Source organism: Gavialis gangeticus, unplaced genomic scaffold (genome assembly GCF_001723915.1).
Source record: "Gavialis gangeticus isolate Ggan-Ray unplaced genomic scaffold, GavGan_comp1, whole genome shotgun sequence".
In the NCBI taxonomy this organism is placed as follows: domain Eukaryota; kingdom Metazoa; phylum Chordata; order Crocodylia; family Gavialidae; genus Gavialis; species Gavialis gangeticus.
Genome location: NW_017728994.1, coordinates 59,666,552 through 59,678,533, shown reverse-complemented (window position 1 = coordinate 59,678,533; position 11,982 = coordinate 59,666,552). Strand labels below are relative to the sequence as shown.

General features: G+C 37.4%; 1 protein-coding gene across 3 annotated transcripts in view; it reads right to left on the bottom strand.

Annotated features, from left to right (window-relative positions):
- Positions 1-615: 615 nt before the first annotated feature.
- Positions 616-11,982, bottom strand: part of ENO4 (enolase family member 4) — a 36,756-nt gene continuing 25,389 nt past the window's right edge. For all 3 annotated transcript variants that reach the window (XM_019502892.1, XM_019502891.1, XM_019502893.1), the window contains 6 exons: positions 11,709-11,876; positions 9,450-9,575; positions 5,964-6,159; positions 4,839-4,906; positions 4,153-4,270; positions 616-2,993 (listed from right to left, as the gene is read on the bottom strand). In XM_019502892.1, coding sequence (XP_019358437.1) covers positions 2,872-2,993; positions 4,153-4,270; positions 4,839-4,906; positions 5,964-6,159; positions 9,450-9,575; positions 11,709-11,876 — 798 coding nt within the window. In that variant the 3' untranslated portion in view covers positions 616-2,871. The remainder of the gene's footprint in view (positions 2,994-4,152; positions 4,271-4,838; positions 4,907-5,963; positions 6,160-9,449; positions 9,576-11,708; positions 11,877-11,982) is intronic.

Sequence of the window (11,982 nt, the reverse complement as noted above, 5' to 3'; positions counted from 1 at the left end):
GCAGCCATGGCTACTGTATGATAGGGGCTATACAAGGACAAGGACTTTTCCAATGTCAGGATGCATGGCTTTGTTCACCAGTTGGAAATAGCCATTGACAGAGAAGGAAACGCTGTTGAAAAATATCTGCGTTTGGCAACGATGTAGAAATGTTCTGTGCAAGTTTAATATTTTTTCAATCATATTTGGCTGAGGGAAAAAGAAACAGTGATCCTTCCAGGCTGACCCTCGTGTATACAATTCAAAATCCTTTCTTTCTATTTTGGTCTTGTGTATGCATACTATCATCTTAAATATGTTACTTGGATTCTTTTAAAATATTGTTAACATTTACTTATTTTAATGAAAAGACACTTTGCAAAGGCCAGTAACAGTCTGATCTGAAGCTCGCTGCTGTCACTGGAAAGGCCCCCACTGACTTCAGTGGGCTTTGGATAGACCCGGAGGCGACAATTGCACAAAAATATTGGACTGAGCCCAACAAAAATCCACTCAAGACACTGCCTTAAAATATCTTTGATACCTATTTAATAGGGGGCTCTGTTGATCTCCTTTCTGATATGTTCACGTGGGCCATTTTGTTGAATAGTAAAGCACAAGTACAGAATTTCTGCATCAAAACATGGGTTTATTTTTTTCTGCCAGTACTGAGTTGACACAGTTAGTGAAAGCAGGCAGTGCAGCATGCTAGTTTTGTATCAGGAGTTTTGATGATGATCTTTAAACATAGCGGTTTGGAAAGTCAAGCAAATGCTCCTCTTTACACTGAAAGCTCTTTAGAGCAAAGGCTCTTATTATTTCTTTGTACAGCACTTAGCGCAATGGGAACCTGATGTGTTTGGAGCATCCAGGCACTGTTATATTGCATAAATTACACTGAGCTCTTGTGATTAAGGACGGTGCAAATCAATGTGTACAAGGTTGGGGCTCTTTGCCAATCCTACTGTTGATTTGTACTCGAGATGAAGAATTTCAGGATCAGGCCCAGTATCGCTAACAAATAAACTTTTGACTTAATTCCTGTAAACTGTTGTGTACTGCGGTGACATGAGTTGTGTTGGTAGATGAGAGCACAAGTACCACCCTTTATCAGAGTCCTTTCCAATGGAGTTCAATTGACAGGTACATAATTTACTTGCTTCGATGCCAATCCATATTCCAGAGAGGCTTGTAAAAGCAAACACAATATTTCACTTGAGTACATTGAAGACACAAATATAATCAGGGATTTTTACCTTAAAGATTGGTGTTACTGAAACTTGAGTGGTGATGTACTTGAATGCTCTGGTTTTTTGCTTAATGAAATGGTGATAGTATTTTAACTATTAAGGATGAATGTGCTCAGTTTGTTAGTGTGGCTCTGCATGTAGTTGTCTGGTGCATCTCTTCCAAAGCTGATAGTAGTGAGTATGGCTGTTATGCTCTTTTTTTCTTGGTGCATGTTTGATTAAAAAAACAACATTGGGGTTGATCTAATTATCTAACTAAGTGTATTTCCTAAATTAGGGGAAATTTGTCTATCATTTGATTGTATATCTGCATTTCAGTGGCTTTTTCTAAGAGTTGGTTTTGCACTTGTGTTATCCTGAATTTAAAACATGACATTTTATAAATGTATTTTTCCTCAAATTTTTATTGTTGTATATGTTAACTGGAAATTATTCTAAAACAGAAGTTTTTAAAAAAATATTTCTTTTACTTGGACTATTTCTGTTACGCTCCAATATAAAATTATTTATCTTTTCATCGTTGCTTATTAAAAAGATTACTGACAGTTTCCCAAACATTGTGAAGTTGTTTTGTTATTCACTAATTCAGACTGGGGTAAGCTTTTTGTCCTCTAGAGCAAATTTCTACCTTTATTCTATGCATGGGGTTTGCAGTGGCATAGCTAGCCATCAGTTGCTGGAATAAGTATGTTTTTCTTCTGGACTAGACATAAGAGAAGTATTGAGAAAGTGTTGGACAAAGCACCTCTGTTTTTTTGTTTTTCTTAAATGTTTGTCTTCACATCTCTACAGACAAGTAAAACCTTATATAACAACAGACATTTGTTTAAATACCAAAGCTTAGAGAAGCTGAGCCTTTATTAAAACATCCAGTATTGTATCACAAACTGTTGTTTGAGATGGCAGATGAAAGTATCAAAAAATGCTCATTAACAGCTTAGCACTGTTCCCATTGAAGGCAATACTCCAGTGAGTACATGAAGAGGTCAGGTTAGAGTGGCTTTAAAATATTTCACTCAAAGTATTCACAAGTATTTAACTGTATTGAGGGATATGCAGGATAAGAAACTACTTGCTTGCTGGAATGAGTTGTGTGTTGCACATTTACCCTGCCTAAAATGCATGCACCAACATATACTTCAGCCTTAATTATTCCTAGACTAAACACCTGTAAAAACAGTACTGTATGGGTGAGTAGGAATGAAAATTGAAAGTCATAGCTGAATTTGGAGGTATTTAAAATAATTTGTTAGATAAAAGTAACAGATCAAACTTAATATGAATACAAGGATTCAAGTCTGGTTTACTATTGCCCTAAGTATAGGTTGTCTGTAAAAACCTGATACTACTGTTGTATCTGCATGAAGGGACCTTGTCACTTCACAGAGTGTCCAAGAAGGCTCTGTATAAGTGTGTGGATTTCCCTTGTCAATCTAATGACATATCAGAACATAAACCCTGAAATTTAGTCCATCTCCTGAGGTGCTGTGGCCTCCCAGTTCCAATCGACTTCACTGGCAGCTGAGGGTTCTTAGCACTTTGCAGGACCAGACTATTAATTGCTCTGGCTCCAAATCCATTGAAGTGATGCTGATGCATCCAGCAGGTCAGGTGGAGTGTGCTGTCCTGTGAGAGAAGAGTCCTAGCTCTCAGCCAGTGATGGCTGGGCAGGCTGGGGAAGCATCTGGCCCTGCTCTGTTGGAGGAAGTGCATCAAGTTCTGTTTCTTCAGCAAAATCAACAAATTCAAGATATTCTCCTGAACCTGGAATGGGGACAGAAAAAAATAAGTTCTCCTAATTGAAACAGGTTTGTTCAAAACAAACTCTTGTGCTTTTCCAGTTTAAAATGTCCAAGTGATAAATGCATCACATGCTTAATGTAAAGGATATTAGCACATATCCTTAACAGCAAATTTTTGATGTTAGTGTTAGCAAAAATTCAGCATCTCCCTTGGGCCCAATTCTGCAACTGACAGAGCAGCAAAGGCCGCATTTTAAAGGTATGTAGGCTTTAAAAGATATGCCTAGGTGCCCAGAAGGATTTCAGAGGCACATGGATGCCAGGCTCCTAGTGATTTCAAAGGGAGTTGGGCACCCAGTGGGATTTCCAAAAGTGCTTGTCTGCAGCTTTTAAAACCTAAATACCTTTAAAAATGTGACCTCATGGGGCCAAATGCAGGTGCAGCAGTGCACTGTGATTGCATTTTTTGCGGGGGGGCCAGGATCTGTCCATAGTGGCTTTAGTTTGTGAAACTTCAAGAAACTACCTTTTCTAGTTTTGTCCATCTCCACTCAAACGATACTTGTCACCATACTCTGCTTTTGCATCACAGCATCCTTCCTCTTCATCTTCCTCTCCCACCCCAACAGCTCCATTCCCCTCCACTTTTTATTTCCCCCCCACAGTTCTCACTGCTCTTCCCCGTTATATGCCAATCCCCTCCCTACTCAAACTCCCTCTGCCGCTGCTACGCCTACAACTTTTAACACTTTCTAACTTATTTATGCAACTTTAATTTTGTGAACCTAATATTGGTAAGGTGTGTTACAGTGAAATGGGTTGTGAATTGAATTCTAAATGTACATCTGTCCTGGAGCTAAAATACCCTTAATTTATTTTTATTTCTTGATGCATGTATGCACCAGGGGCTGAAAAATTCCAGCCAGTTAATTTTGCTGGAAAACCTGACGTTGACTACTATCTAAGAAAAGATCTATATTAGCATTCAGGTAAACAGACAATCCATTAGGACGACAAGAATATACATTGTGGCAAGTGCTATCCTAAGCGTTTTTGTCGCTGCTTATTTCTGGTCTTTTGATTCCCCTTCCCTCCCATGGAGCAGTTTCAATCATTCTTCCTCCAATCTTTGTTCTCTTATTCATTGCAAGCTGAAAACAATGCAAGAAAGAAGCTCATACGCAGCGCTCCATTCTTGGCCAGTTCTTCCTCTATAGCAAGAAGGCGGTTGTATTTGGTCACCCTCTCTCCACGGGAAAGACCTCCCAACTTGATAAACCTGGCGCCCAGTCCAACAGCCTTAGGACAAGAAAGTGCATGTTTTAAAAACTCCATAGTTAAAGGAGTGAAGTCATTTCATTCCAAGCTATTTAATTTGGTGTCCTAGCTCTAAACCTAAAGCTCAACAGTATTCCTCGTCTCTATGTGGAAATAAAACCCTCCTTTAATGAGAGATTTGGATGGGTTTGCACATTAATTTTCACTTTAATAAGAAATGAGACTTTATTTCCAAATGCAGTTTCAGTACAAAAAGATTAGAGTTAATTAAGACTTTCTATACAAAGCATTATTACTGTTCAGAAATATTTTGAGTAATTCTCTTACATTTTTCCACCAACTAATGCAAGCAAATAGATAACATGCTATTCCCTGTAGCCTGCTGTGGGAATTTTCCTTTATTATTTTATTTGAATTTATTTTTAAGTTTCAAGATTAACCCTGGTAAGAGGTGACTTTCTAGAAAAAAGGCCATTTCACAAAAGGTTATGTGTCTTTCTCACACAGAGACAGCCTTTTTCCTAAATACCAGTTCATGATAAAAGCAGTGTTTTAGCAATTCTGCTGTAGAACAGATTTCTGTACTTACCAGATCTACAAGACTATCATCAGAAGATTCTCCATCTGGACTTCCTAATATGGTAATATGTCTTTGTCCTATATATAATGGGAATTTGTAGTCTTCATTAGTAAATATTTAATATATTTTACAAAGAAATAGATTTTACTTTTTATACATTGTTAATCCTTTGGGTCTTTTTAAGGTTAAATATAAACAGAGGAAGGCAAACTAATACCCTTTATAGAAATGTAAACGGCAGGCACCAGTTTAATACTTGCAATGAAACATTTGTTTGCATTTATATTATTTCTTTTACCTTTTTGGCCTAGTTTAGGGCACCCCTAACAGTTCTCCCTTGATTGTTATAATGACTATAGGCCAAGTTGATCGTTCTAGGAATGTATTCCAGAAGGTCAAATACTCTGTGTACTGAATTCTAAATGCATTCCCTAGCATTGCAGCACTGATTTTTTTTTTTTTTTCTTCACAATGAAAAATGTCCCACACCTTTTGTGAAAAAAGTTCTGAAATACATTATTCGCTCATTTTGACACATGGGATTTTATTTTCTTAGAAGGAGATTAGGGGTTTCAAGAATATATTTGACAGAAAATTTCTAGGAACACATACAGAACACACTTAGAATGACAAATGTACACTGACATAAACATTAAGAAAAAATAATGAACACGCATCATTAACCTAGAATAATTTCTACGTAGATTGTATTTGTGGAACAATTTTTATCACTAATTAAAAAACAAACCCAAAATTTTCCCCTCCTCAAGTTTCTGTTTGTTTGCTTGCTTACCTGTTTTAGTTAATTCTGGTATTTGAATATATAAAATTTGGCCATACCTTGAAAATACAAATGCTTTTATGATATGCATACTGTCCCCCTGTCCCCAAGCTGCTTTGTTAATTGAAGCCCTGGAAGCAATTTTAAGAATTCCTTTGGCATTTTCAAAATACACAAACTCCTAAGTATACCTGGTAATCAGGCCATGAATTTTAGATTCTTGTAATGAATATGCCCTAAATTGCCAGTTGCTGTATTTAGGTATAAAATGTTTAAATATTTGAAAGTGAATCATTGGGAGGGCACAATGTGGCTACTATAGGGTTTGAAATTCAGACTTTTTCACTACTCACCATCTAGAATTCTTGTAAGTTCTATCAGATCTGTTATTGTGGTTTGGTTTGTATATTTTACTGTAAGACCACTGCATTTTGGTACTTGTATATTTTGGTTTATTACAAGTTTAGAAATAATTTTAGATGCATTTTCTGCAATCAGGTAGCATTTGGAACCAAGCACATTACATATATTACTCCACTGCTGGCAGTCCTGTGTAAACAGTAAAATTAAACTATTAGAAGTTAAAGGATTCATTTCAGCGCTACATATATATTTACATAGATTAAATTCTGACCACACTGTGGTGATGGTAAAACTGCCACTAACTCCAATGAAGCTGGAATTTTACCTTGGGATACCAATCTCTCACACAGAAAAGGTAGTATTTTCACTAAATGGAGGCAAATAAAATATAACACTGGCATTTTCTTTGGCTTACAGGGTTTTGTTAGGGGACAGAATTTAAGACAGAAGCAAAAAATCTTACTTAATATATTATAATAAATTCTAGATTTCAGTCACTTGATCCAGTGTAAAACAAAATAACTTTCACTTGTGATTATTTATTTAAATGCCAGATCATTAAATAGTAATGATATGGAACAAAAAAGTATAGAATCAGTGACACACATTAAGACAAGAAGATCAGATCTACAGGGACACTCATGGGAACAGACAATTTCCAAAGTTCTCTTTTGGTACGTTTTATATTTCTAGTAGTTTTTGTATTTAGTGGACTGTCCATGTATTACAGAATTGTTCCCCCACCCTCACACACACACACTTATTGTCAGTAACAAAGGGTTTTTGACAGCTAGCTTACAAATTAACTTTCTCCTTTTTGTGTTCACCAATTATGTGACTTCTAAATTCTAAGATTTAAGATTTCTGAATTTCTTCAGTTCATGCAAGAAGGGTGAATATACTAAAAATGTGCACTATGTAGGCCTGCAGTTCACAAAGCATTTAAGTACATGCTTAAGTCACACTGGAGCTAATGGCACTTTAAGGATATGCCTAACATGCAGCAAACACTTAAAGTGCAAACAGACATCAGCCTTGTTCTACCATAAAAATGTTTACAACAGCACAAGTTGCAAGTGAACAGACATCCCTGCCCTTTGTCGCACGCCAGTTACCCAAAAATGTCTGTGCAGCCAAACCTAGTTACAGTTTGTGACGCCTTAGGGGAGGACATCTGTTCCCTCATTGCAGGCACAACCTGGTGATTCCCAGGGCACACATTTCATGCTAATGTGTCTGCAAGCAGGGGAAACCTGCTCCCCCACTTGCAGACACATGCCCCAAGAATCCCCTAAAGGGAATTTACCAAGGCACATTTCATGCTGCTGTGCCTAGACCCTACTCGCTTCCCCACTTGCAGAAACATTCCCCAAGAATCCACCTGCAGAGGAAATTCCCAGGACACATGTCTTCAGTGCAGGTTCCCTGTTTCCAGACACACACCCAGGGTCAGGGTGCAGCACCTGGGGGCCACTGTCCTGCAGGATCAGACCCCTGAAGCCCTGGGAGCAGCTTGGGTGCACCCCTGCAGGACAAATGCCCTGGCAATGTCTGATTCTGCTGATCAATCTGATCACTTGTCAGGAGTCATCATAGCAGAGCCGATGCCACAACATGAACAACCTCTGTTCGTAGCCTCACTTAAGTATTTAGTTGTATAAGAACAGATTGCTGAATATGGACCAGATTAGTACTGATTCTCAAGCATTTGAATATTTATAGGAAACCTGTGTTATAAGTTTGCTAAATTATTGTTTCTTAATACTAAACTATTTTGGCTACCCTTAGTTTTCGATACTGGAAATGCAAGTCAGTGAATATCAGAGGGATTGGTGGAAACTAGGCAGGGAACAATGTGGGCTTCCAGAATCTGAGGAGGTATACAAGTAAATTTGTGACTTCAGGAGAAGCAAAACTGAGTAACATTCCTGCTATAGAATGATCAGCAGTGAAGAAACTTGACATGTTTGTTGTTTAAGTTGTTACCTTTAAGCTTTGGAGTAAATAACTCCACTGAGGTGAATGAGGCAGTTCATTCATCCCAGAACTAGTTTCAGGCTACTGGCAGATTCAGAAAGACTACACTGCTTTGGCTTACCTTTAATTCACATTTTAAGGTAGTCTCACAAATATGAAGAATCAAAACCTACATTAATTGTATCAGAACACTTTAGATTTTGATGCAGTAAGGCTTGAATTCCATATTAAATGTGTGGCTGCAGAACCATGAAATAAAGAGGGACTCAATCTATAGGTTTTTTTCCCCCTTCTTGCAGAAAGACAGTGAACCTTAATATTTACATAACTGGAAAAATGTTATAACCGCTGATATTTACAATTACAAAATCCGTTCCTTTCCAGCAGGGGTTGACAACCTTAGGCCACTGGGCAGGATCCAGGGAGCCATTGCATCTGGCCTATGGACGTGGAGCTTCAGAGATTGCAGGAGTTCCCCCCATGCTGCTGTCAGGGTAAGCGGTGGTGGCAACCACCTTCCAGCACCCAGCCACCTCTGACCCAGGATGGTTCATTCCAGCCCACAGCCAGAAAAGTTTGCCTGCCCCTGCTTAATAATATTCTGATTAACTATAATCATTTATTGACCCTTTTTATTTAATTCTAATCTTACCAGCACTTTAATCAATAGTGTTCTACCACTCCTTTTAATTCTAAGCAGTATTTTCAAATGTAATTTTATGTTGCAGTGTGAGTGTAGATTTTGGTGGTTATAATATCATAGCAATTTACTTAATTATCAAATGATTGTAAGGAATGTATGGCTATATCCAAATGATTTTCTTCTGATACAAAACTAGTCTTTCACTTTTTAAATAGTTTTTGAAATCTGCTTGATTGCACAAGAAAGGATGTGCAATTAAAATGGAAGTGGCTAAGCAAAACCAATCTGCTAGAACTTCATTTTCCTGTAATTTTTTTTAAAACCTCTTACATGCTGTAAATCTATCCACATACTATCCATATCAATCAGGATTAATTTTCTATTAAAAGTCATGTCAAAAGTATGGTAAGTTTACAGCCACTACCACCAAATGCTGGATATTAAGTATAACGCATTTTCATACTAATATTTATGCATCTTTCTCCAAGAGAGTGAAAAATGCCCCTTACTGGGTCTTCTGTGCAAGCTCAGTGAACTTTCTCTTGTAGTTCTTGTTTGTTTGTTTTCTTAGTAATTTATTAGATTTATATCCCATTCTATCCAGAAACTCAGTTCACATGACCTGTTCTGATAGCTAACAGCATTTAGTTATGCCCTGACAGGGAGAACCTAAGTAGGTTGTACAGAGTGCATAAATATGCAGAGGAATGAATTTCAGTCACAGTGTGTTTTGCTTTATTATCTGTTGCCCAGGGCAAAATCTCAAAGCTTGCTAAAAGTCTTTGTCGGGCTCAGCAACTATATGCATTTAAGGAAGAGTTTAATGATGGTAAGGTGTCCTCTAAAAATGTCTTACCTCTTTCCTCAGAGGATCTACTAATGCAATAATAAAGGGATATTTATTAATCAGGTCCACATACATATCAACTAGTTCTTCAGGACTCTTGAGTGTTCCAGTGAGTGTTTCATATTTTCCTTTTGTCTAAAATTGCAAGTAAAATGCATAAAAGATAAGAATGGTAGCAATTTTGTAGTAAGAAACTACTAAGGCAGTCATGCAGATCCAGTGGCCACAAAACCCTCCATAAAGGAATGCATGTTGTATTGTGTCAGTAATCATTCAAGACTGAATCTGACCCAGGGCTGCTTCATTCAGTGTCTGTGCTCTAACTGAGCAGCATTATGTAAAACAAAATACAGTTTCATCGTTTAGCCTCCTCTACCCAAGTTAAATAAAAAATACTGGTAACATCAAATTTTTCCAAATCAGTTTTTGTCAGAGATAAGGCCACCTTCTGACTGTCTTTGAGGCTAGCAGTTGCCTGCATGTATGAAATGCTGTTTAAACCTCCTGTAATTGTCCATTTTTCCATGTGGGTATTTTCTTAGATCATTTTGTTCCTGGTACTCTGTGGCGGTTAGTAATCACTCCAAACTAAGAAGTTTGCATCAATCAATGTCAGTCCTTAATGATCATCCTTGTGTAAGATAAGCCTCCGTATTAACTTAACACCAATTTCAATTGTTGCATGACAGAGCTTCTTAAAGATACAGTTCCCCACACCATCCCTATTTCAGCCCAGACACTCTTAACTGTTTATGCAAAGCACTCCATAAAAATTTAAACTTTCTGGTTTAAATTTGCTGGAAATGCTGGAAAATAGTAATCAAGTGTATTGTAAAATTCCAAGGTATTATCCCACCCCCACCCCCAGAAAAGTTTTTTTTTTTTTAAATATCATGATGGGGGGGAAAGGCTGATTCATTATTTTTATATGTTTAAAGACTGTACCACTATCGCATATAAGAATTGTTAAAAAAAAAAAAAGTGTTACATTTATACCAAAAAGCCCTTGTTTTCAACACTAACAGAGCCTGAAGATTGTGACATTTCCTGGTATTTTCTCATTTAAGGTTCTGTTCATCCTAAAGTAGGCTTTGTATGTACCAAGCTGGTTCCAGTGGATGTGGTTTCCATTATACATTGTTAGCTTGTAACATGGTTCTGACATTGACAGTGCTGCTAAAATGTTAGAAACAGAATTGTACTGATGTTTTTCTAGCTAAAGAGCATCCAGATTGATTTTGAACTTAAACAAGAGAAAAGAAAACTTTTCAGAATTCCCAATTGAGGTACATGAGGTACATAAATCTGACTAGATCCCCAAAACTTGCCAAAGTGGGAATTATATAAATGCTGACAGCCAATTATTGAAAGGCTTTTGAGTGTATTCAAGATTACTCAATATTGAAAATGTACCAAGCAATAACTCCCTGCTTTGTGGTGTGCGCGCCTGAAAAAACAACAGATGTAGTACATTAAAGTAAAGAAACAAAAGACTGGTACGAATGCATCAAAGCAAGAATACTTTGAAGAATATGAAAATAGATTTCATTTGTGCATTGGAGTGGTACCACAGAAGCTGAAGTAGTCTTTTTGCTTCTGGAGACTTGGATTCAGATGTGGTTTAGGTTGTAAGAGAAATTAAATTGCCTTATTCAGTTTAACTTGCATGGTAACTTGTCAATTGGATTGAACTGCGTTAATGGACAATAAATGACCAGTAAAATCTCAGAAGTGGAATTCTGGCTGGCACAGACAGCTTTTTAGCATTTCAGTTCTGAAGGCCCAATCATGAAACTGCATGGGTTTCTGTAAGGCAGATCACAGCTGCTATATAAGGCCATGAGTTGGAATAGCTGTCATAGTCTATTGTGCCTTTCTTCATATAAAGCTTAATTTCAGTTTACCCATGTGAGGGAGGGGTTGACCCTTGGTCCCTACACTGTCATGCAAAGAAGACACTACTACAGAGCTCTGCTGCTCAGTACGCAAGGGGGTGAGAAGAATGTTGAGTGGTCTCTCTGCTACTTGCTTCCTTCTATTCACCATCCAGTAACATTTCTGTTGGGTTTGGACCATGCACACTATGTAGGGCTGACTGTTCAGAGCCTAGTATATCGGAGCAGAGACTTTCTTTTGGTTACATATGTTATGCAGTATAGAAATACTTGGGTTAGAGCCTCTAGATATTATTGCAATACTGATAATAATTAATAATTTGAATAACATTACTTTAAAATCCATTAACATAGTTAACTGAGAATGACTTACATAGTCCATCAATTCATGAGCAGCACAGTTGATTGCTAAATAAACATCTATTCCTAGTTCCAGGCCTATGTTCCTGCAAGCTGTTTGCACTAAGACCAGAGGTTGTTCTAGAGTATCAAATCCTGTTGTTAGGCAGCCCAAGTGTGATATTCTTTTTAAAACTGGTGGCTGAAAATAAAGCAGAAATAATCTCCATATTAATATATGTGAAACTATACAAAGCAGTAGCATTTAGTTCAGAAAATGTCCCCTCTCACAAATTACACTGTAAACC